Source organism: Leptonychotes weddellii, chromosome 6 (assembly GCF_054177405.1).
Source record: "Leptonychotes weddellii isolate Sample4059 chromosome 6, ASM5417740v2, whole genome shotgun sequence".
Lineage (NCBI taxonomy): Eukaryota > Metazoa > Chordata > Mammalia > Carnivora > Phocidae > Leptonychotes > Leptonychotes weddellii.
Genome location: NC_138374.1, coordinates 98592210 through 98619041, shown reverse-complemented (window position 1 = coordinate 98619041; position 26832 = coordinate 98592210). Strand labels below are relative to the sequence as shown.

The 26832-nt window shown below is 39.2% G+C and overlaps 2 protein-coding genes across 4 annotated transcripts in view; one reads left to right on the top strand and one right to left on the bottom strand.

The window, feature by feature from the left end:
* COLGALT2 (collagen beta(1-O)galactosyltransferase 2) overlaps positions 1-26832 on the bottom strand; it is a 101876-nt gene that overhangs the window by 39355 nt on the left and 35689 nt on the right. For 2 of the 3 annotated variants that reach the window (XM_081824741.1, XM_081824742.1), the window contains exons 2-3: positions 2871-2981; positions 270-387 (exon numbers count right to left, since the gene is read on the bottom strand). In XM_081824741.1, coding sequence (XP_081680867.1) covers positions 270-387; positions 2871-2981 — 229 coding nt within the window. Of the gene's footprint in view, positions 1-269; positions 388-2870; positions 2982-8835; positions 9455-26832 lie in introns of those variants that run through there. The other variant, XM_081824743.1, reaches the window with a different exon arrangement.
* The window catches only part of RGL1 (ral guanine nucleotide dissociation stimulator like 1), a 329410-nt gene that overhangs the window by 290272 nt on the left and 12306 nt on the right, over positions 1-26832 (top strand). The window lies entirely within an intron of this gene.

Genomic DNA, 26832 nt, shown 5'->3' with positions numbered 1-26832 from the left:
TGGCTCAGTCATTAAGTCTCCAACTGGTTTTGTTTGTTTGTTTGTTTGTTTGTTTGTTTTGGAAGACTCCAACTCTTGATCTCAGCTCAGGTCTTGACAGGTCTTGATCTCAGGGTCATGAGTTCAAGCCCCACGTAGAAAAAGTGGTGGGGGAGTTTGTTCTCAAACAAAAGGTTGTTTTAATAGCTCCCACAGTCTTAAGTTTTGGACAGTTGATTTGGACACATTCTAGATAACAGTTGTAAAGAAATCAAACATCTTTTTTTTACCAGAATATAGTCTGACCATTTTTCCCTCGCAGTTCGAAGGGCCGCCTGCCGTAGTTTCATCACATGGGCAAAACGGGAGCCTGGCCAATGCTTTGGTCCAATTTCATCAGAGTAAGATCTAAAATAATAATAATAATAGTAACAATAACAATAATAGCTTATAATTATTGAGTGCCTATATATTCCAGGCTCTGTCCTAAATGTTTATATGCACTAACTCATTTCAACTTCCAACAACCCTAGGGCGTGGGTACTATTATTGTTATCATCTTCCTCATATTACAGATAAGGAAGCAGAGATTAAGTAACGTGGCTTACTGTACACAAGAATCCTTATATGAAATATTTCAGTGGCTTCTAAGAAGAACCTACGGAGTCCTTACAAGGTTAGTATTCTCCATTTCACAGATGAGGAAATTGGTGCAGAGTGGTTAAGTCATTTGCCTAATGCTACACGTTAATAAGGGGCACAGTTTGAATTTAAATCCAGGCATAGCCCCAAAGCTCATGTTCCTAAGCACTTTTTAATATATTCTGCCATCAAATAAATTTAAAAATTTTGCAGCATAAAAATATGAGTTTCTCAGAAAAAAAAACCAAAGGTTAAATTTACTTGATCAAGTATCAGTAAAGGATTCCACAGAGCCTAACACACCGATTTATCCCAGGTAGAGTGAGATCATGGAGTGGATGCATAATGTCATTGGAATCTCTATCAGCATCTACGAAACAGCCAGGGCAGGACTCTCACATGGCAACATTAGCAAGTGGGTTGGCATACCCTCAAGAACCCTTCTGAAAGCTTCCAGGTGGTATGGTTGTTGATACTGTCTCAGGAGCCATTATTTCAAGTTCTTCTAGCTGTGTTAACAGTACCTATATATACTTAGATAATTATGAAAATATAATTATATAAATAAGATTAATAAAACTATGTCCTGAACAGGGGCTCTCTAAGATGTCTTTCCAATTATTGCTTCAGTGAAAATCAGTGGAGTCCTGTTTTTCTCAATATATTGCCCCCAAAATGCCTTCACTAATATTTTTCACACTGACCTTGGCATATAATATATTTAGTCAAGATCTGGGCACAGAGAAAATTACCAGGATGCAAGGTAAGTACATAATCTTTTTGGCTGTTCTAGTTAGGCCCAATTCCATTGTAAGAGACTCCAAAAAAAGCATTCAAAATCTTTTATAGTGTTCAAATTTCATTGTTAAATTTTGCTTGATATATGGACCATATGCTGGGATTTGAAATATATATGTATATACATATATAAGAAAACTATTATATATAAAGAGACTAAAAAAAATCTGTTCTGGAATGGCATTTATTATTATTATTATACAAATTTGGCTTTCAACAAATGATTTATCCTAGGCAAAAATTCAGGCAACTCAATTTATTCTACTTCTACAATTTCTTAAGCTAGAATTGCAGTAGCCTTGGGAACATTTACAATAGTCCATTTTAAATACACTTATTCATGTTGTCATTTGCTCATTTGTTCATGCAACAAGTATTAATTTAGTGCCTGCCAAGAACATAGCACTGGGGGAAAATATGAAGTATTTGTATACCGTAACCTCTGCCAAAGAACCCAACAATCACTTCGAAGAAATGCATAAATTACATAGTTAAATAACAAAGTTAGTTACATGTATTGCTATGTCAAAAAGGATGATGTAGGAAATAAGCAATACAAGTGTTGAGAGAAAGGTAGATCTTTGTAGCTGGAATGATTAGGAACAGCTTTCTGTAGTAGGTGGGGTTTGGCATAAGAGCTGGTTACAAAGACAGAAAGGGCCTTCCTGGAGAACAAACCTGCATGGGTAACAGCTTGGGGTTGAAAGTAAAAGGAACATTCTAGACAAAGCAGTTTTCTTTTGGGAAGAAGCAAGAGATATGGGTGCATAGCTGTTGGTGTTAAGTTCATGGAATTTTTAAAAAGTGTTTAAGTCTAAAGTATTTGAACTTTGTTCTGTGGGTACTGGAGAGCCACTGGAGTCCTTTTAACAGAGAAATTAAACCATGTCATTAGCATTTTAGGTAAGTTGATTTGACAGTATGGTACGTAGGATGATCTTGAAGATGGAAGTAACTAAGAAATTGCTATGGTTAAGAGAAGAAGTAACCTAAATGCCCATCAGTAGGGAATTGACTACTCATTATCATTATGGTACATCCATATAATGGATACTATGCAGTCATAAAAATAACGAAGAAACCCCTTAACTACTGCTATGGAATGATGATAAAAATATGATAAGTAAAATAGCATAGTATATATAAAAAGTATGCAAACTTTTCACTATGATCCACCAAATATGAAAGACTTATACTCAAAATATGAATAAATAATATCAATATTTTTAAATATATACTGTGGCAATTTATTTGTTATTTATTTACTTGGCTGGTGGCTGCAGGAGTAAAGAGGAAGAGAGGCAGTTACAAGGCAGGCCCTTGTAACTTACTAGATACAGAGATAACCAAGAAGTCATATGGGCCTCCAAGATTAGACACCTGAATGGCTGGAAAACTGGTTATGGGAAGTGGGATAAATAAAGTTCACAAAATGTTGTCTTACTACTCACTCTGGTTCATCCATAGGCCTCCACTCCACATAGTGATAGAATCTCTGTACATTTTTCAACCACTCCCTGAGTATTTCTGTTGTATTATCCACATTGTGATCAGTGGCTGCCCTGCATGAGAGAAAGCACAATATAGCTCAGTTGCCATCCAAAGAAAGAGGGAGACATCCAAAAGACCCCAGATTAATTGAAAGGAGAATGGCCAGTTCTGAGAAGAAAAAAAAAAAAGTACATATGAAAATGACATCCCTCATGGTCCAAACTAGACAACAGATTCCTGAAGTGAGAGATACTGCTTAAAATCATTTTTGTGTCATTATATCCTTAAAACAGGGCTCAGCCAATAGCAGAATCAATAAGTGGTTGTACTAAAACTGTATAAGCAGAAAATGCATTAAGAGTAAGCTAACTAATCGTTTTTGGGGAATTTTTCTATTTGGCTTAATTTTTAGTTATCCAAGATGTAAACTCTGCCTTTTAACTTCCCTGACAACTACCATCAATTTAAGCAATAATTCAGTTGCATTTTCCTTTTAAGTTTCTTTTCAGATCACAACAAAATTGCTAATCAGTGGTACTATGATCACACATCCTCCAGGGGAAAGCAACTTTCCAGTATAAAACTCAAAAAGCTAAGTTATCTTTACCTATTTTGGATTAATGTTACCATTACTTATACAAGCTAGAGTACCTCCAAAAGTCTTCAAATAATGTATACAAAACTTGTTTCTACCTTAAAAGTTTAACAGATTGATCTACTTATAAAGGAGCTTAACTCACTTATTAGAACAAAAATATTTTCAAATTGTATCGCAAAGCAAACTCATGCTGTATATAAGATACATATCTAAAACGAAGTTATTCAGAACACTCAAAATGAAGAGACATATCAGTTAATTGGGAAAGAGAAAGAAAGCAAGAGTTATAATCCTGACATCAAATAAGGTAGAATTGTGGCCATGACAAAGAACGATACTTTATAACGCTAAAGGACACAATTCACATCAAAGACACAATAAATGTGAACATTCCACGTACCTTCATATAGTACAGGGGTTGGCAAACTTTCTTTAAAAGCAAGACAGTAAATATTTCAGGCTTGCAGGCCATACCCTCTCTGTTGTAACTACTTAATTCTGCCTTTGTAGCAGGAACACAGCCACAAACAATATGTAAATAAATGTGCATTGCTGTATCCCAATAAAGCTTTATGTACAAGGATAAGCAATGGATCTATAGGCTGTAGTTTGCAAGCCCTTGATATAATGGAAAGGATGGAAATTGCAAGGAAAAACAGAAATACCAATAATAAGAGATGTTAGCATACCACTTTTTTTTTAAGATTTTATTTTTTTAAGTAATCTCTACACCCAACATGGGGCTCCAACTTACAACCCCGAGATGAAGAGAGTCACATACCATACCACTTTCAGTGAAGATGGTGAAATGGGAGGAAGTAAATATACAGAGGATCTGGGTATTAAAGAGGGCACGTACTGAATGGAGCACCGGGTGTTATACGCAAACAATGAATCATGGAACACTACATCAAAAACTAACGATGTAATGTATGGTGATTAACATAACATAAAAAAAAGAGTTAAAAAAAAAGAACACAACGAGAAAGAATATGCTTTCTTCTCATGTTCAAGTGGAACCTTCACAACAATTGACCAACAATTATACTACACAGAAAGCCTCCACAAAATTGAAAGAATATAAACAACATTCTGTGATAATAAAGCAATAAAACTAGAAATTGGTAATAAAATAAAAAAACCAAAAAGTTCCACTAAGAATTCTCTATTAAACAACTATTGAGTGAAAGAAGAAATACAAATCAATTTCAGAAATTCTAAAAATAAATTGTGGAAACACTATGTGTCAGAATTTTTAGATACAATTAAAGCAATGATCACAGAAAAATTCAGTTTTATACCCTTCAATTAATAAAAACAAGTGAGTTGAATTCCTGCTAGGAAGCTAGGAAAAGAGCAACAAAACAAACAAGCATAAAGAAAAAAATAATAAAGGAAGAAAGTCCAGAAGCATAAAACAGAAAAAGGATAGAACTAATAAATTAAAATTTTGCTTTTTAAAAAATTTTTTTATTTTTGTACAGCTCCAGTATAATTAACATACAATGTTATATTAGTTTCAGGTGTACAATATTGTGATTCAACACTACTTTACTCGGTGCTCATTGTGATATGCGTTTTCTTAATCCCCGTCACCTATTTCACCCATCCTCCCACCAAACTCCCCTAAAATTTTGCTTTTGTTGAGGAAAATCAACAAAGCAACCATTTATTAATCTATCGAGACAACACAGATATGTAAAATAAGAACTGACAAGGATGCAGGGAATATGATTGGTAGGAAAGAAATTATTTAATTACTTTGCACAACTCAATGAAAAGTAAATTTGAAAACTGGATATAATGGAGGATTTCCTAGAAAGATGCATGTTAGCAAAATTGACTTCAGTAGAGATATAAGAAAACTTAAACAGAACAATTACCAAGAAAGAAATGAAGAAAGAGAAAAAAGAAAATATTAAGCCCAGATGGTTTCACAGGGGAATTCTACCAGATATCTTAATAGACTAGGTAATTCCAGTGCTATGTAGCTTGTTCTCCAGAGCGTAGGAGAAACAAATGAAAATTCCAAGTTCTTTTAATAATGCAAGTACAATATTAATATCTAAACCTGATGAAGACACACACACAACTACAGACTAATATCTTTTAATGAATATGCTGCAAAAATCCTCAATAAAATATTAGCAAACAGAATCCAACATCCTATTAAGAAAATATTACGTAGCAGAGACTAGGATTGTTCATTATAAAAGGAAATCCATTAATATAATTCACATATATTAACAGACCTGAAGAAAAATCATATAATTACTTCTGTAAATGCTAAAAAGGCCTTTAATAAAATTCAACATCTATTCCTGATTTTTAAAAACCACACTGAATAAAATTAAAACAGGAAGGAAGAAAGGAAGGGAAGAAGGAAAAAAGGGAGAGTAAACAGAAGAGTCGTGGAAAGACAGAGGTGCCTGAGACTCTTAAAAGGGAGTAAAAATGCTTAGAATTTATGAGCAATTTAGCAGTCCCTCCTGGAAGGAAAAGCCAGAGCCATTCTCAACAGTAGTGGTTCCCTGGGAACATGGCTTTGATAAGAGCAAATGAAGAGATGTGAACAGTGGTTGCTTCTTCCATATATAGGCAATTTCAGTAAATAGGATTTTGTTAAATCCAATCTGTGATGGCTTTTGTTCTTCCTACTTGAGCTTTTGGAAGTCACTGCTCTGCCAAAAGTAACAAAATCTTTAAGGGAGAGAATATTCAGAAATGTTCAAGAGAAAAAAATAAACTGTTAAGCAAAGCAGAGTGGAGCCCCGTGTGACAAAGGGAGTAAATTTCTATAAAACACCAAGTAACTCAAAACTATGTAACTCTGTCATAGGGTATAGAAAAATGGGGGATAGAAGTATAGGCCTAATATTTGAAAATCTTATTTTATAAAATGTATATTTGAACTAAAACTAGCCTTATTTAAAATATTATTCCAAAAAATAGAAGATCAGGACCTGATGCCAATTGCCAATTTGATCTTTCTTTCTTTCTTTCTTTCTTTCTTTCTTTCTTTCTTTCTTTCTTTCTTTCTTTCTATGATTTATTTATTTATCTTAGAGAGAAAGAGAGAGAGCATGAGTGGGAGGGACAGAGGGAGAGAGAATCTCAAACAGACTCCATGCTGAGCACGGAGCCCAATGCAGGGCTCGACACCGAGCTTTATCTCATGACCCTGAGAGCATGACCTGAGCCGAAATCAAGAGTTGGAGGCTTAATCGACTGAGCCACCTGGGCGCCCCTTGATCTACTTTCAAGTCTCTTATGGAAATCAGATTAGAATCAGCTCCTCCCTTCAGAACAAGGTCTAGGAGGGAGGAGACCCACAGGCCCACCCAGAAATTCCTCTACCTGGGGAGAGAAAGGGTAATAGTGTGCAGCTGGTGTTGAGGGACACCAGGTGAGCACCTATGGACAAAAATGGGGTAACATAAGGAGGCAGGAAAGTGGGCCAGAAAGCAATGTGAGAGAGGGTCACGGGCTCCATCTAGCTTGTGATTATACTGAGAAGTGAAGAATGTTAGTGACAATCGCATCCACTGTGACTCATGGCCACCAGCCACCCATGTCCAGTGAAGTAGCCATGAAGGGCACTTTGAGAGTCAAACCACTCATCTCACTGTAGGAAGCATATATAGAGCAATTCCTGAAACTGAGAATCAGCTTGATGCCCATGAGTATGAGCACAAGTAAATTAAAACAAAACAAAATAAAAAATATCTTGACTGCAGTATTAGCTAAAAATTATGGGAATTCTACATTATTCCCAAATTACTATAAAGTGTAGGAGAATTCCTACAACATCTACTTCTTTCCTTGGTTTCTGGTTCTTCATTACACAGGACTTACATTCTCTTTGCCCTCCCTGCATCGATGCCTTTCCTCATCATTTTAACAAAGTCGGTCTCACTGTACGAAATTTATTTTCCTGCTGTCCAGACTAAACAACTCCAAAGTCTGCCTAAGGATCCACTATTCACAAACATCCTCAGAAATGAGCTGCTTGCATGTACGCAAAGACAGAGGTGTCTAATTAAAAACAGAAGCACAGATTTAAAATACTCTCCTTATGGAGTGAAAACAGTTTCCTATTCCATTACTTCCCCAAATTGTTAAGATGCTCTTTGTTCTCAGGCTTCCTGGGAAATGCACAAATCCTCCAGCTGTGGTTGGAGGTCCACGGACACCGGTGTTTGATGTGCGGGGTCAATCTCCCACACTGTCCCGGAGGGAGAGCCGTGCTGACCCCTCCAGCCCACTGAGGAAGACTTGCATTCTCCCCTTCAGACCAAGTGTCCTGCCCCTCCACTCCCCTGGCCCAGGCAAATAAACAGAAATCCAGGTAGACACTTCTAACTGCTGCCTTTTCCATCCCTCTGACCAAAAAAAAAAAGTGTTTCTGTTCGAATACTCAATCACAAAAGCCCGCGGGCGCTGGTCTAGTCGGAGGGTTGGACAGAGAGATAGCAAAGGCCCAGCTGTGAGGTCCCGGGAGGAAACAGGAGGCTTGAGTCAGCAGCTCTATTTTCAGAGCCCTGCAGCACAATGCAACAGTGTGGTGCCTGTCCTGCTGAGAGTCTCCGCAAGGAACTAGACACAGACAACGCTGCAGCCCATGAGGATTTTTCCATCAAGCTAAGAAGCTGAGGAGTCAGAATGTGTGACCCCCTTCAGGGGAAGTCGAGGCATCTCTCCCAACCAAAAGCTCTTTCCAGTCCCATAGAAAAAGAGCCTCGGGTCGGCTCGCTTCTCCCATCAGACAGGGAAAGGCACCCGGCAAGGTAACAGACATCGCTCAGGGGGTCCTTGAAGAAAACAAATGATGTGAAGAGTCGTCTGCAGAGGTGATCTGCATGGACTGGTAGTGGCTAGTCAAACTCATGGAAACACAAGCAGGCACTAGCTGGAAGAACACGCTCCCTGGAAGCAAAGCCTGTTGATTTTTGCCACAACACTCCCAGCTGAGGCTTAAACCAACAAGCCCCTCCCTCGCTTCCCTGGGGCTCTCTGGCTCCGGATAAGACAGCAAGGTGCGCTCAGCTCTTGAGCCAAGCCAGTCCTCACATAATTAATCTTCTTTTAAGGCCGTGATGCGACAGTGGCTTCCCTTCACCTCTAAAAAGCACCAGGCCACCAGGAGGTCTCCCTCCACCTTTGGCAGAGCTGTTGCCCCAATATGCCCACAGTGCTCGTGATCAGTCCCCTCTCTGTGCATCCGTCCTTGCTGGCTGGCTGTGGAGCTAGTATTTGAAATGGAAGAGCTGCTAGACACAAGTGCGACATCCACTTGGCCTCAGAGGAAAGTTTGGGCCATTACTCACCATAATGCTGCCTGCCCATCCACTTTCTCTCGGACTCTGCTTCTAGGTCCCGTCTCTCTCCTCTAGCTATGTCATCAGCAAAGGCCCGTGAGTCTCAGATTCAAAGTCACATTAGGACAAAGATAAACATACTGCAAATGCAATCAGCAGCAGAGTGCAGGGCATCTCCTTGGTGAAGGAAGTTCCCTGGGCCAGCAAGTGCATTGTCACTGTTAACAGGGAAAAGTGAGAGCTCATAGAGCAGACTAATAAATAAACATGTCCGCAGGATGATACAATTTTACTACTTGGCTGTGCCAAAAAAGCAACATTGCGATTTCTCTGGCAATGCCTACCCACACTGACATTTCTCCTTGTTCCAGAAGGTCAGTTTTCATTCCTCAGTCTTGGCTCTTACACTAACAGCCAACTTTAAATAATTAGAACTGACTCACTTATTTTTACCACAAGTCCTTCTGAGCTTGTGAGGGCCAAACTCAACATCGGTGAGCGTGGGGCCACCTGAGCCGTGGTAAAGATGCAGATTGGCTCTCTCAGCAGGTGAAACACAGATGTTGAGGACAGGTACTCCTGATTACTTCCATCTGCACTGACCCTCAGGGATTGTTCTCAGCTTCCCTGCCACCCCAGAAAGCCTAGACTTTTGATGAGATAGAACAACAGGACTGCAATCAGTGGGCCAGGATGAAGGCAACGCTGAGCAGTGCCTGCTCTTTGCTGCCCCAGAACCTGCAAAATACAAACCCCAGAGGCTCACGGGAAAGGTGATGGAATGAACAACAAGGTTAGTCATCAGCTCAATGATTCACGCCATGACTAATTAGTTGGCAAAAGTGAATTTTCCAACTTGGGACTTCAAAAACCGAACTACCCTCTTAACTGCCTCAAGGAAAGACTCACCAGTGTAGAACATAAAGAGCTCCCACCTAAAAATAAGGTTCCCTTTTTGAAGCAACTAATGAAATTTTTTTCAAGAAAGCTCATGTCATCAAGTCCTACCACCTCGGTCTCTGCTCTCAGGAAAGCCTCACCAGCAACTGTTCTGCCAAGGAAAAGAGATATGCTTAGCCACTTGGCAAAATATGCTGATGGATTCTTGCTTCTTGGTTACTGTGTAGAGTTGTTTAAAGATCTAGAATCTGTCTGCTGAGTGAGAACTAGATCTGGATACGGTTAAGGATATGGACATGGACTGGGGGGCTGGGGATTTCTCCCAACAAAAGCCTTTTCCTAGGTCTCACCAAATCAATCAGTAGCGATTCTTCCTAATGAACTAAGAAATCAGGAAAACTCACTTCTCACGAAACCCTCCTCACCAACAAAATAAATGTTTCTACTCCCTCAAAAGCCCTCCTCGGTAAGTCCCATTTTAATCCCAGAAACAATCATAGGCATTACACACCTGAAGACTGGGTAAGAGTGATTTAAAAAAAAAAATCTGTTTCTGGAAATGAAATCAATCAATGAATCAATTTCATTCCTAACGGTAGGAAAGAGAAATGGTAAAAATTGCCAATTGACCAGTTAAAAGTTAATTCAAAAGCCCAATGCCATCGTATTAAAGTGAAGAGGAACTTAATTAAACATTACAGAAGAGCCATTCCTTGACACTTTTGATTCTGAGGTATGGTTTGCCTCTCTCAATGTCAAGAACCCCTCACCTGTGTGTCATGCACTATCCGATGTTGAGCCCTATAATTAGCCCAGGTAGCATTATTTTTATCTCTCCATCATATAAAAGAGAAAGGCTATGACATGCTTAAGTCATGCAAATGGTGGATCTTAGAGCCTAGACATTTCCTTTCAGGCCTCGGATGCCCCATCCCAACCCTAGTGCAAACTCCCCCACCATGCTCACCCACAGAGTGGAAGTGCACCTGTCGGATTGGAAGGAATTCTCGTCTTGTCAAGGACATTAATCAATAGGACCAGAGTGATCATTTCCAAATGAAAGGATGGACTTGTCCCAGCAGGAAACAAAGCAAGAAAATGGGAAGATCTGTTAGTTCCCTATGAGCTTTTGTTCTTAATTGAAGTAGAGTTGGCACACAATGTTACATTGGTTCCAGGTGTACGACACAGTGATTCAACAACTCTACATGTTACGCTGTGCTCACCACAAGTGCAGCTAACATCTGTCACCAAGCTTTGTTGAGGTTCGCTTCAGCATCATTTTCCTTGGACTCAAAACTCTTGGAATTCTGTGCAAATATCAGTGGCAGTATCTGAGACAAGATAAATATGTTTCTCGTTTGTGTAAATACTCTTTTTCCTGTGTTTCTTCCCCTTTGCCCTTTGTTTTTTCTTCTCCCTGCTCTTTTTCACCCACTCCTCATTTCCTTTTTTCTCTTCTTTGCTGGATTTTCCAGATCTGTTGAGTTTTTTGTTACGTGGATGTGTCCTAAAGAAATGGAATTACCAGTGGAATGTATTCCCACATAGTCAACAACTAGAGTCCTGATACTGAAGAGAAGACACACAGGATCTAGGGACACATTCTCCAGGAGCCCTAAAGCTCTCCACCCCCCAAACACCTCAGGCTGGATGGGATGCCTGAAATCTGTAATTACATATCGATTCTCTACCCATACTTCCAGCATTGCACTCGCTCCTGCATTGTAATTAACTGGTTCTCTGTCTCTCCATTTACCAGATTCTCTTCCCTGAGGATAGGAGCATCCCAGCATCTAAGAGAGTTGACTGTGTAAAACAGGCACTAACCATGGGCCTGGTGAATAAATGAATGAATGAAGAATTCGAGAAAACTTTCCCCAATCCAACCCAAATGCCTACAAAGGCCGAGCACAGATAGCATCAAGGAGTGAAAGGGACCATGTATGTATGAGAAGGGACACCTGCAGGCTCCATCAGATTGTTGCCATGTTAGAATGTTATGTCCAGAAAGGCTAGATTTTCTATTGTTTCAAGAGAAGGCAGATATCCAGGTTTTAGAGATAAAGGTCTGTTAATATCCTATAAGAACTGTTAGGCTGAAATGCTGTGAACACATTCCAGCCTGATGAGGGATCTCTGGAAACCAGGGACCTGGCACAAAGGCCACATTATGTCAGCTCTTAATAGCCCACAGTCCATCCACCTGTTTACACTTGGGGCACATAGTTCAGTAATTAAATATTTCAGATATGGCTGGGAGGATAGCAATGTCACTCCCTTGCTTTCACAAACAATGAAAGTATTTTCAATGAAAAAGGAAAGACAAACATGCACAGGTTGGGCAAGGTCTAAATAATTCTCTGAGTCAAATAGCAATAGAAGCAGAAAACAGCAAAAGCAAGCCTACAGCCACCATGGAGGGAGCATAAGGGTGCACTTCACGCAAACACCACACAGAACCTCTCTTTGCATAGCAACGAAGGCATACTTATTGCCCAATTTTTTAAAAATAATAACTTTACTGAGATATAATTCACATATCTAGCATTCACCCAGTTAAAGCATGCAAGTGAGTGGTTTTTAGTATATTCACAGAGTTGCACAACCATTGCCATGATCTAATTTCAGAGCATTTTCATCACCCCCAAAAGAAATCACTTTGCATTCTTCCCCGCTCCAGCTCCTGCTAACCACGGTTCCACTTCTTGTCTCTATGAATTTGCCTTTTCTGGACATTGCATATAAATGAAATCATACCATTGTGGCCTTCCATGTCTGACTGTTTTCAGTCAGCATGTTTTCAGGGTTCATGTTGCAGCATGTATCAGCAATTCCTTTATTTTTATGTCCGAATAATACTCCATGGTATGGATACACCACAGTGTGTTTATCCATCCATTATTTAAAGGACATTGGGCTGGTTTTACTTTTTATTTATCATGAACACTGCTGTTATGAACATTCATGGCGAGTTTTTGTGTGGACCTATATTTTCATTTTCCTTGGGATTGCTGCCTACATTTAAAATATTATGGAAAATGAAGAAAATATCTTTTATTTTATTCTCTACCATTTATGGACTACACTCTGTCACAGGAACAAGCTGGGCATTTTACATATATAACTCTAATCCTTATGGTAATTCTCAAGGAAGGTACTATTATTCTCATTTTACAGAGAAGGAATCTGAGGCTTAGACACTTTCTCCCAAAGCTTATTCTCTTTTCACTTACACTTCATCTCTGATACGTATTTTTCTCCATTTCTGAAATTCTCAGTTCTTGTTCCAATGCAGCCAAGAGGGACCATTACTCTCCCGTATCCATATATATTGATTTCAGGCGACATGAGCCGATGCGACACAGGAATGTGGGGGCAGGGGCAAGTATACAAGAAGTGTCGGGTCTTGGCAGATGAGCAGGGCAGGTGCCACCAACGTAAACAGTCAACCCTCAGGCCTGGCAGGGCGATGCCCTGGCAAAACACAGAACCCGTGAACCATGAGGTCATGATGAACGGGGGCCAGTGTGACCACAGAGAAAGTCACAGCCCGAGGACTGGGCTTGCTAAATGAAGCACTATGGAGGACCTCGCCCTTGGAGCCACTCTCTGTGTGGAAAGGAAAGCTGGCTGAACTGGGTTCAAAGTGTGAAGGCAAAGTGTTCGTTTGAGTGGAGAATCAGGAGAAAGCTGAAAGAAGTGTTCAAGTTCTACACAGAAAGGTTTAGTTTGGTTCATTTGTTTCTGTAGGCTTTTCACTGTACTTAAAAATGACAGTAAATACTTTAGTCACCCATGGATTCTGAGTTACTTGACACTACTATTCAACTAACCACATTATTTTTTTCCAGTTTTTTAAATATGTATCTTTTTATTTAAATTCAATTAATTAACATATAGTGTCTTATTAGTTTCAGATGTATTCTGAAACTAATAGATTCATCAGTTGTATATAACACCCAGTGCTCATTACATCCCATGCCCTCCTTAATGTCTATCACCCAGTTACCCCATCCCCCCACCCACCTCCCATCCAGCAGCCCTCAGTTTGTTTCCTATGATTAAGAGTTCTTATGGTTTGTCTCTCTCTCTGGTTTCGTCTTGTTTTATTTTTTCCTCTCTTCCCTATGATCCTCTGTTTTGTTTCTTAAATTCCACATACCAGTGCGATCATATGATAATTCTTTCTCTGATTGACATATTTCGCTTAGCGTAATACCCTCTAGTTCCATCCATGTCATTGCAAATGGCAAGATTTCATTCCTTTTGATGGCTGAGTAATATTCCATTGTGTATATATACCACATCTTCTTTATCCATTCATCTGTCAATGGGCATCTGGGCTCTTTCCATAGTTTGGCTATTGTGGACATTGCTGCTTTAAACATTGGGGTGCACGTACCCCTTCAGATCACTACATTTGTATTTTTGGGGTAAATACCCAGTAGTGCAATTGCTGGGTCATACGGTACCCCTATTTTCAACTTTTTGAGGAACCTCCATACTGTTTTCCAGAGTCCTGCACCAGCTTGCACTCCCACCAACAGTGTAAGAGGGTTCCCCTTTCTCCGCATCCCTGCCAACATCTGTCATTTCCTGAGTGACTAACCACATTCTTTTATTTTTTTTTTAAGATTTTATTTATTTATTTGACAGAGAGAGACACAGCGAGAAGGGAACACAAACAGGGGGGAGTGGGAGAGGGAGAAGCAGGCTTCCCACCGAGCAGGGAGCCCGATGTGGGGCTCGATCCCAGAACCCTGGGATCATAACCTGAGCTGAAGGCAGACGCTTAACCGCCTGAGCCACGCGGGTGCCCCCTAACCACATTCTTGATCAAGCAAAAAAGTATGAAGTTCAGGAGACATGGCTCTTCTACCAACTAGCTCTATAATCGGAATGAATTTACTTGAACCCTCTGTACCTTGTTTTTCCATCTGTAAAATGGAATAATAACACCTGTTGTACATACTTAGCTCAGCGAGTTATTGTGAGGAGTCGGCGGCATGGGAAGGAGCTTTCAAGAACACTTTCTTTGAAAGCTGGCCTTTCCCTAGCTGTCCCCAACACACACATGCACACATGCATGCACATGCATGCACACACACGCATCCTCAAATAAGAAATTAGACAGCCTGTTGAATAGGCTCTTAAGATGCATACAACAAAATTCAACACATGCATTTAAGGCGAACAAACCAGAACTACCACAGTCTACCGTTTTTTGAGAATAAAAATACATCTGCCATTTACATACAGAGAACATGAAAGAATAGTATGACAACGACTGCTAATTGTCTCAGTATCAGCCTTCCTCCTCTTCCCTAGGAAAACATGTTTGGCTGAGCCTGTGACCATCCAGCTTAAGGAGTACACTGTAAGCTCCATGACAGCCAGGATGTTTGCTCTGTTCATCGCTCTATCCCTAGCACTGAAAAGAGTGCCTAGGACATAGTATGTGTTCAACAATGATCTGTTGAATGGTTCCTTTCTCAGCAAACTTCTAACCTCAGAAGAACTAGAAAACCCCTGCATGCCTCTCTCATTTTGATAGACACTGTGCATCTCCTATGCATCTCGTCTGTGCCAGACATCATGGCACCTTCTGGAAAACAACACTTTGTCACTGATGTTAAGGTGCCCCTAGTTCCTCATCGTTTAAAAGAAAATACAGGTATATAAAGAAATCATTGTAATTTGATGTGATGTTTGAGACAGTGGATACATAACAAGGTGGGCAAGTGCCAGAGAGGAGTGAGTGGCTGCAAGATGTGGAAGGTCGAAGGCTGAGAAGGCTGAAGTGAAATCTGAGGAATGACCAGATATTTATAGGGATGTGCAAGGTAGATAGAGCATTCCGGAAGAAGGAATAATATGTGTGGAGGCAGAGAAGCATGCGAACACAGCATGCCGTGTTCGCAGAGCTACGTGCAATTTTGTTGGTCTACACCTTATAGGTCAAAGGGGTGACGTGGCTGCAAAAGGTTAGGGATGACTTAACTGTCCCTTGGGAAAGGGAGGAGCAATGAAGATGTGTGTCCCACTTTTCTGGGTCCCCAGCATCTTGCCCCGCTTAAAAAAAATAAACGGGTGAATAATTCTCTGAAATAATATATTTTGCCACGTTGTGATAGGTAATACCTTTAGCATCTACAGACAGATGCTATAGAATCTATTCTTTGAATTCCTCAAAGGGAATGCTCAAAATACATATGAAGCACTGACCCACTTCATTCCGCTGCCATATATAATGGGTTTTCTGGGAAAAGTGTGATTTCTAACATTCTGACCCGTTTTCTTCAAAACTTCATTTATACTTCTCAGTCCATGTGTCCAAATTTCCCACTCCAAAACTGTGCCCAGTACATAGTAAACATTTAGCTGCTTGTCTAATGATGAAGTGAGTAAATAAATACCTGCGGAAATGGATGACAAAATAAAAATAAGGGTCTATCCCTAAAGCAAAACAAGCAGCAAATGTAACAGCATAATACTAAACCCATATAAAGCATTTTGATTTTTTTCCCCAAAGTCATCAAACTTCTTCCTGCTCTAGTACTTGTTTCCCCATTGAAAAAATTGAGCTAGGAACATGAACAAAGTCAGAAAGTGTCCAACTTGCAAATCAAATTCAAGGCTGTTTTCCCACAGAGTCATCTAGAATGAGAACTTGGCTCTAACTGATGAAAAATCTCTGTCCGGTCCATCACGGTTACCCGATAGCTGTTGTCTTGGGTCCAGGAATAACACTCCAGCCAGCTCAAAGGGAGAGAAAATGTTTGCCTTGAATTTACCTGCTTTGAACAGTGTTGAGTCTGGCGTCCCCACATCACTTCATTTGAGGTTTCTTTAAAGGGGTGTGGGGGAAGTGACCACTGTTTAGCAGGTGTTAGATCCAGGTTCATATTTTATACTCACACTCATGCTAATCGTAGAGTCCTAGAAAATATTTTTTAGGAGTTCTGAGTTTTCCTCTTATTCGTGTTGTCAGAGGCAAATAGGAGAATATTCGGATGGTATTTTTTCCCCCATCTTTATTATGGAAAATGACTGTTGGAGAGAAGGAACATTCTGTGCTCCTAACATTTCCAGGGTCTGTGTGGCTTTGTAACATGCTCCGGACGAGGTGAACATGCACCAATACACAGGACGTGCATGTTTCCCTACTACGTTGCTTTCTCACCACACTTCCACAGAGATGGGCAGCAAGGGCAAACAGCTGAGCCCACATGCCTGTCAGGCCCCGAACAGGGACCCTTGCATTGTAACATCTCACTGACTCCTCACCACAACCCGATGACGTAATGCTCTTCTTAACCCCATTATAAAGTGAGGACACTCAGGCCCATAAAGGGGACACATCAGGCCCCAAGTTCTCAGAGGACAGGAAGAGTCAGAACCAGGCTTGAAGGCAGACTCTGGGCCTCAGGTGATTGTCTTGTTAAGCCCAATTCTAAGAGCCTGGTTTTGAGATTGTATTTCTGGAATGAAATTTAAGACAGGAGGAAATATTTTAAAGAAGGTGAGGAGTAAATTGCAATCTTGTCTTCAAAGTGCTAGACACAGCGACAAGCTTGATGTCGTTAGTAAAACTGCTGCAGTCACAGGATACTTAACATTATTTTAAAGCCCCCATGGGTCACGAGCCCTCTTGTCTTCGTGCCTCGGGAACAAACATACCCAACCCGGCGCTCATAATTTTGAATAATGTCTCAAAGAGCAAAGGGCACTTAATAACTGATTGATTTCTCTAATGTTTCCCAAAACTTTGTGTTCCCTTGGTTATCTCTGCTCTAACAGGTCACCATAAGGATCTTTTTTGCCCTTTCTATGAGTGGAGAAGTAGGGTTGAGGGAAAGGATGACTGAGACACTCGCTTTTTAAAAACCCACCCCAAATTTCATCTGGTGACTCTGGAAGGTAGGGCCGGGACCCTGGATCTTAGATTTGCAAGGTGCTACAGCCTCCCTGATCTCCCCACAGGGGTCAAATCCCCTGGCTCTAAGTTCTTTTCATACCACGTACCTCTTATTCCGATTACTTATCAGAGTTGCAATTCTGTATTTATTTCTATGGTATTGAGTAATGTGTTTCTCCCCTTCTGGTCTATGAGCCGTGCAGGGCAAGAATATGTTTGTTTGTCTTTGCTCATCATTGTAACTGGAAGCCCAGGACGGCATGTGGGGTCAGCACGGAGTCACGTGCTGCTAAATGAATAATTGAATGCAAGATTGCTGTCTCCACCCTCCTTTTTAATCACTAAATATTTAAAACGTGGATAATCTACCTGTAAAAATGAAACACATAATCAGACAGTATTGGGAAATATCGTTTGGGGCACTTCCTGTTTTATAATCCATATCCAGAAAGCTCGACTTTCAAGTGGGCCCCGGAAACAGGCAGGAGTCAGATGCTATTTGGTACTGAGCTCTTGGGAGGCTCTGGGGGAGCACAATAACCTGTCTGGGAGGAAGTGGAGAATGTGAGCAGCTGCTTTGAAGGCAGCACTCAGGAGATATTTCGCGAGGGCAGATGTTCAAGCAGATGTAATTGTGGTCGATGGTAAATATGGCAACAGGCGAGTCATTCTTCCCGGCTTCCATTAGGGTGTGTCCTTCAAGCCAAATTAGAAATCCAGCAAAAGGACTTGGCGCTTAACCTTATGGAGTCTAGTTCCAACCGATGCAGGGAAAAGACAACAACCTCCCTTTCAGACCTAAAAGAGGGTACAATGGCTCCCCCAGGACCAAGCAGGCCAAAGGTTGCTCTTAACTGCTCTTCCTTCCCCAGCCTCAGGTCAGACCATGTCTCAGGCAGGCTTTAGTCTTTAGCTGCCACCATGTTCTTCTGGAGGTACATGGGAAGGAAGTCAATAATATCCAGTGTTCAAAGTTCATTTCTCCAGAGCCTCCTGACCAATTTTTCAGTTGCCTCTGTAAATTATCTCATAACATGTCACTGGTGAAATTCCCATTTTCATTCCCACATAGGAGACATTTCCAGAGGGAATCATGCATTACCAGAATGAGATTCAAACTCACTGTCCCAAGTTCCTTTGGTAGAGGATTAGAGCATAGCCTGAGAGGAACAAAAATTTTCACCAGGGCTACTATCTATATGAAGACCTAACAGAAGACCTTTAGTACAATGTAGCACTCAAGATTTGCTAAAATGAATCACACATATTTTCTCATTTAATCTTCACAATACCCTAGAAAGTAGGTATTCTTTCCACCTTATGGATGAGAAATCAATCACAGAGCTAGTAAGTGATGGACCCAGGATTCTGGCCTTAGTAACCCGTAAATTAAAGGTGAATTTTCAAAAGCAGTGGGTGTAGAGATCTCCTTGTGATAAGATCTAAAGGACAGGAGTAGTAAAATACCTAGCATAAAATCAAGAATTTGATATGAGATCAGAATTTTAAAATCTAGAAAATAAAGTCAAGTATATCTGAGTACACTGTGTGCAGAAGGATTCCGTTGTACCTAGGAGCCTGTGTAACTGAGGTAGGTTCTGGACTCCTTCAGCTGTTTAATCCTGGCTCAATTACCTAACATGTCTAAGCCTTTGCTTCCTCGTCTGTCTTGTTGTAAAGACTAAGAAACAACAAATGGAAAGAGTGAACTTAATAAAAAGAAAGAGAATGGAGAAAAATAATAACATAATGTATAACATCAATGGTCACCTTTTTTGAACATATAAAATTTCCAAGCTTATGTCACAAGAAACTTCAACTATAAGCAGGTCATCAACAAAAGAAACACATACCTTAATCCAATAAAAGGCATTTGGGCCCGAATCAGTGGAAAATCTTCCAAATAACCAAAAAAATCTTTAAAAATCTAATATATTTGCAAAAATGATTTTTCAAACCCCGAATCTATAATGAACAATTCCACATATGTGTAGTCATGTCTGAACACAGACGAAATATATCTTAAATAAAACCTTAGCAAAATAGATTTTGCTTTGTTGATTTCCCCAGGCATCCTGTTCAGGCCATAATTTTATAAGTGAACACCCTCAGCCTTGGGAAGCCAGAGTCACATCAAAGGCTTCTTGTATTATCACTTTGCACATTTGCTTCCATCTGGCAGGTGGGGTTTTTTTTCTTTTTTTCTTTTTCTTTTCTTTTTTAATTGACCATTTGCTTTTCTAAGGAAATCTTTTGGTTTTGTTTTCAATTTTTTCATTTAATATTCCAATTTATTTTTAAAAATCCCGATTGCATTAGTACATTTAAGTGTGCTGTCTTCCTTTATATTCTTGTAATTGTACTTTTATGGGGTATTCTAATTTATCATCTTTCCCTAATCTCTTTAAGATTCTTACATTTTTCTTTGAAAAGTATAACCCTGTTTATTTTTTCTTTACTCCTAATTTCTTACTTCTTATTCCTCATCCTTAATCTTCAATCTCAGCTTCGATAGACGTAAGTTTTTAATTTTTCAAACGTACTGGGTTTTTTAAAAACTATCTCTCAGTTATCTCATTAGGCAAATCTGTTCTTTTATTTTTAATATTTTAGTACTATTTTTCAGCCTTATCCTAACTAGTTTGACACTCCAACGCCTAATACAGTGCCAGGCCCATGAGAGACTTCTGTGATCCCTTCGGGATAACAAAAGAAAAACTATATGAGGAAGGGGATGCAGAAAGTTCAAGTTGATAATGTTTAGAAGCCACTAGAAGCTGGGAAAGTCCATCTAATAATCAGGTGATTATAGGTATAGATAGTGATTGGGTTTCCATGTTCAATAAAGAGGCCCAAAAATCAGGACAAGTGAGACAAGTGAAGAGAAAACTCTGTGAGGATGCAATACAAAGACGTAGCTCGATACACAGGATCCTGAAATCCCATAAAGGGAAAGATATTTTCAACCAAGTTATCTCTCTGGAGACAAAAATAAATGTTATTACATTCCTGCAGGCTCAGTAAATTCTCCACCTTGTGAACAAAGGCTTGCCTGTCTGGAGATGAGGACCTGCGAGCTGACATGCTGCTTATCTGCCTTCGAAACTCAGTGCACTGGCTTTCTTTAAACATAGGCAAGGGTATTGAGTGGAGGAGACTGCAGTTCTCTCTCAAGTGAGAAATACCTGCTGTGACAAAGTGAAGGCTGGGGTTGGACACACAGCAAGTGTCTGTGATACTGAAGAAAGAAAATACTGTGTAGGCTGAAAGAGATGACTATTGGAAATGGGGTGAATATGTAGCCAGAAGCCACTGCCTCTCAGATAATCAAAATATTAACTATTTAAGCTTTTTACATTCTTGAGCTTTATCCCCTTGATAAATAGTACCATGAATTTCAATAGTACAGTGCCTGAATCAAGAAGGGGGCTGTACATATTAAGTGAGTGAGTGAATAGCTGAGCAAATCAATGAACAAATGAATTCATGGCATGGGATGATGGCAAGTCACAGAAATATCTCCATAGAACAAGAGGCTTGGCATCTGCCCCCAGACAACCTAGTATGGAATTTCAAGCAAATAAATTTACAACTCAAATTTATTGTTTGTACAATAAAACTGTCTTTTCTTAACAGAGGTACTATGAAGATAAATGTAAGATAAAAATGTTCATTGGACAGCATTATATAGAGGTAAAAAATTATAAATTGTCATATTTTTCCTGTAAATGATATCATACAAGAGTGAATACAACATATGTTTAAAAGAATAGGAAATGTACCCATGTACACCCAACCTGTGAAAGAGGTAAAGCATTATCAATATCCTTGAAGTCCCTGATGTTCCTTCCCTAGTTATTCCTCTATCTCTAGTCTGAATTTTTGGTTATTAATTATTTTACTTTTCTTTACAGTTTCACTACAAATGTATGTAATACTAAACAAAGAATAGTTTGGACTGTTATTGAACTTTATATAGACTCATGCAATATGTGTTTTCTGAGGTCTTCATATTGACTTTAAAATTCAGGCATGTTGATGCTTATATCTATAGTTAATTCATTGTCAATGCTCTACTATAGTGATCTATTTGAATGTCAATGCACATTTAGGATGTTCCCAGATTTTTGATATTAGAACAATGCTGCTATGACCTTGGTTTTATGTATCCTCTGATGGACAGAAACAATAGTATACTTGGGAGTGGAATTCCTGGGCCAGAGGTCTGAGAATGGTCAACTTCACTAGGGAACGCCAAGTTGTCTTCAGAGTTGTTGCACTGATCATCAGCAGGATATGTGAGCTCTTGTTGTACATTCCCAGCAATACTTGGTATTGTCAGGCCTTAAAATTTTGGCTAACTCAACTGGCAAGAAATGATATTTTACTGTGGTATTTATCTGCATTTCCTTTATTACTGATCAGGTAGTACAACGTTTCATATACTTGTGTTCATTTGCATTTTCTTTTTTGTGGGTATTTGTTCATGTTATTTGCCCATTTTTCTATTGGGTTCTTTGATTTTTCTTATTAACTCATAGGTATTCTTTATTTATTCTCAATACTATTCCTCTGTCAGTTGTAAAATATTTTCCCACTATTTTTATGGGGACTTTTGATTAAAATGCCCCCCCTCCACCATTTATCTTTTGCTTTAGGAATGACTTAGATATTCTTGGTCTTTTGCTCTTTCAAATAAATCTTATAATCAGTTTGTCAAGGTTCATGAAAAATCCTCTTAGGACTTTGATTAGAATTGCATTAAATCTGGGGTGCCTGGGTAGCTCAGTCGTTAAGCGTCTGCCTTCGGCTCAGGTCATGATCTCAGGGTCCTGGGATCGAGCCCCGCAGTGGGCTCCCTGCTCAGTGGGAAGTCTGCTTCTCCCTCTCCCACTCCCCCTGCTTGTGTTCCCTCTCTCACTGTGTCTCTCTCTGTCAAATAAAAAAAAAAAAGAATTGCATTAAATCTATAGATCAGTTTGAAGAAAATTAATATCTTTATTGAGTTCTCTTTCTTCATGAGTCATATTGTTATTTTTTCCTAAGAATTTTTAATATCTTACCTAATTTCTCAAATTTATTAGTACAAAGTTGCTTTTAGTTCTTAATACTCTTTTATGTTGTTAATATTAGTTGCATCATTATTTATATATTCTCTTTTTCATTTCCTATACTTTTTGTATAATCAGTCCTACCCGATTTTGTTGATTGTATTAATCTCTTTGGAAAATCATATATTGGATTTATTTATCTTCTTTATTGTATCTTCAGTTTCAATTTGATTAATTTCTGTCTTTACATGCATTACTTTCTTCCTTCATCTCTCATTGGCTTTATTCTGTTTTGTTTTGTTTTTCCCTAGTGTCTTAAATTTGCTAATTAGCTTATTTAGTAGTGTTCATCCTCAATGTCTTCTAAATTTCCATTATTATTTCTTCCTTGACTCATGAGTTATCTACAATTGTAATTTTCATTTTCAAAATATACAGCAAGTTTTGAGTTACCTTTTTGTTGTTGATATCTGTCTAGTTGTGCTATAATCTGAGAATGTGGTTTGTATGATACCAGTTCTTTTAAATTTTTTGAAGCTTGCTTTTTAACATAAACACGTTTAATTTTTGTCAATATTCCATGTGTGTCTGAGAAAGAATATGTGTTCTGCAGCTATGGTAATTTTGTTTTGTTTTGTTTTTTGTTTTTTGTTTTTTTCCCCATTTTGCTCCCCTGACTGACTTTAGATTGAACTATTTTCCACTCATTTCATTATTTCCCTTCCAATAGTTAGTGGTTATATAGTTAGAAATTAGAATATAGGTATCTGACCTAACAAGCTTAAAATGTAATAAACATTTTTACTCTCTGCAAACCAATATTAGGACCTTAGAATGATTTAACTCCAGTCACTCCACATCCCAAACTAAATGTAACTGTTATATTATATTTTAGGTCTAGCTTGATTTTTAATCCTCTAAGTTAGGCATTATTGTTATCATTTTATAAAATTAATAATTTGTTAAAATTCACCTGCATGTTTAACATTATCCTTGCTCACCATTGCTTTCTGTGCCTATCTGTATCTGGTATTATTTTCTTTCTTCTTGAATTACATTCATTTAGATCCTTCTTTAGCAAATGGATGCTCATAGTAAATTCTCTTAATTTTTGTTTGTCTGAAAATGTTTCCATTGATGCTTCTTGCTGAAAGGAAGGTTTGATAGGTAAAGAAATCTAGGATGGAGGTTTTATTTTAGCACCTTAAAGATGTTATTCTGGCTTTGATTTTCACTCTTGAAAAGTCAGCTGTAGTGTGCTGTTCTTTTTTAGTACTCTATCTTTTCTCTGTGCTGTTTTTAAGGTCTCACCTTTTTTAAAAATATATTTGGCAGTTTAACTATGACATATCAAATTGTGCATTTCTTTTTATTTATTTTGGTTGGGTTTCACTGGAATCTGAATCTGAAGATTGGTGTCTTTTACAGATTCTGGAAAATTCTCAGCCATTTTCTATCCAAATATTGCCTCTCCCCTATTCTTTTTAAAATCTACTTCTGGAATTCTGACAAGCATATATTAAATCTCATCCTTTCCTGCATACATCTAAGCCTTTCTTCTATATTTTCCATCTCTCTGACTTTGTATACTGATTCAGGGTAATTCTTCAACTCTATTTTCCAGTTTATTAACTCACCCTTACACTGTACTTACTCTGTATTTCTAACCTAAAGCATTATTTTATTTCTAGAAATGACTAATACATCCCTATTTTACATTTTTATATATTCAGAGAATCACACTTTTCCAAAACACTTCCATTATAGGCCAATTCAATTCATGTATTTTTAAAATTATTATTGAACTTGGCATATGAGTCTCTTTGTTATTAGGAAAGTCTGCTAGAATCACATAGAAATATTCCATCTCATCTGTAAAATCCCATGAAACGCCCTGCTCCAGAATCTTCTTTCCCCTGAATCTCAAAGTCATTATAATCTTCTTAGGTCAAGTCAGAAGTCCAAACCCTTAGTTATAGTCAAAAATACCCCACAGGTGTGCGAGTTTGGGCTTTATACTTCTCTGGCACAAAACCTCATTTCTTTATAAGATTCTTCCAATTAGAGATTTGGAATGACAAAGTTGAAACCGTCTAGCTGTGCTACCCCATGGGCTCCTTTTTTCTCCTCCACACTCTATTTTGAAGACTGTGATTTTCCCATTTCACTGCTACAGAAAGCAAACACTGATCCACCAGGAGTCTGGGATGGACGCCCAGTGCTCAGTGCACGGCCGTCCTGGGCTCCCACCGGCGGTGCTCCTACTCGCGGCCGTGTTCGCGAGCCTGAGCCCAACAGCAAGCAGGGTCTGCTTGGCCTGCAGTGGACGGCTGTCAGGTGAGGGCTACTGCAAGCTGTGAGGAGAAACCTGGCTCGGACTCCAGGCCTGTAAATAAGCTTGTGGCCATCTGCATTCCCTTTCGTGACTCAGCTGTTCTTTATGAAAGGATTCACTGTGTGAGGAGCAGTGGGCTGGGAGATCTGAAAGAAGCAACGGCAGAAGAAAGCTGTGCAGATTGTGAAGTCACTGAAACCAAGGTGCAAGAGGGGCTGTTCTAGGCTGTTGTTGCTTTGTAGCAGCAAGAAGAGAATTTTCCACTAAAAGAACAATCATTGTGAGAAAGTTCATCTTTGCACATAATGCAAACACGGCAAAAACAAAACAAGACCAAATCACCTTATTGGGATCTCAGAAAAGAGCAGTAATATTTTATTTTTTTTTAAGATTTTATTTGTATTGAGAGAGAGAGAGAGAGAGCGGGGGAGGAGGGGCAGAGGGAGAGAGAATCTCAAGCAGACTCCATGCTGAGCACGGAGCCCAACGCGGGGCTTGATCTCATGACCCTGAGATCATGACCTGAGTCGAAATCAAGAGTCGGACCCTTAACCAACTGAGCCGTGCAGGTGACCCGAGCAGTAGTATTTTAGAACAAGCTGAGTAAATGCTGAGTTTGTAACCTGAAGTCCTATTCCAGTTTGGTATAGTAGAAAAAGGACTTAAGTCTGAATTCTTGTTCTTATCTCTCAGACCCTGTGCAAGTTTCTTGCCATTTCTGAGCTCCAGCTCCCTCCACTGAAAAAGTAGCATAATAGTAACTATGCCTTTGTGAGAATCAAAGAGGACGCATATAAAGAAATGATATAAGTTGCTAGGTACCTGCTCTCCACTCTCCATTCTCCCCTTCTTTCCTAGTAATAAGAACTGTGGTTGTATCTGGGCACATCACCACTTGGATAAAAGGAGACACTCTCCCAAATCATGCACCTGTGTATATATAAGTTTGGGCTAATGATATATAAGAAATGTTGCACATGATTTCCACGAAATGATCTTAAAGGAAGGGAAGTGGGTCACCTTTCTTCCTTCATCAGTCCATCTTGCTGCCTAGAACTCCGATGAGATGGAGAGCAGCCACTTAGAATTAGGAAGACAAAAGACATATTTACCTTTGATTCAAATCAAAGTGGGGATTCAGAGAGGAGAGTTGGAGGCAGACTGGGTTCCTAATGATACCACAGAAACACCATACTGGCCTGGGGCTTTTTTATCTCCAAATTCCTTTATGGGGGAAGAAGAATTTTCTAGTGTGTTTAAGGTAGTTATTATTTTCAGGTTTTTTTTTTAATCACACTCAACCAAGCTTAATCCCAATGCAAAGAACTAAGCTTCATATCTACCAAAATTAAAATTTCACATTTCTTTGACCTAGCAACTCCACTTCGAAAAATATACCCAAAAAATGTGCTGGTATATGTGCATAAAAGATACAATCAAAAGTATCTATTGCATCATTGTTTGCAATATCAAAAAACTGGAAACAAACTAAAAGTTCAACAGCAGGTGACTGGATAAGTAAGTGATTTGTACTCAAGCAGTGTATTACTGTGCAGCTGTTAGCCTGAGAGATCTATATGGAATAATTTCCAAATGGAATGAATTTCCATTTGGGGGGAGAAAGATGATACACTGTGTTTCCCAAAGACAGCCACAACATTGTTTCCCATCTCCCGATGTGACATTCCTCCCATCAAGAGATGGGGGCTGGTTTCCTCCTCTTGAATCTGGACAGCAAAAGCGACACTATGTGACTCCCAAGGCTTAGTAGGAAAGGTGAGGCAGCTTGTTCCTTGTTG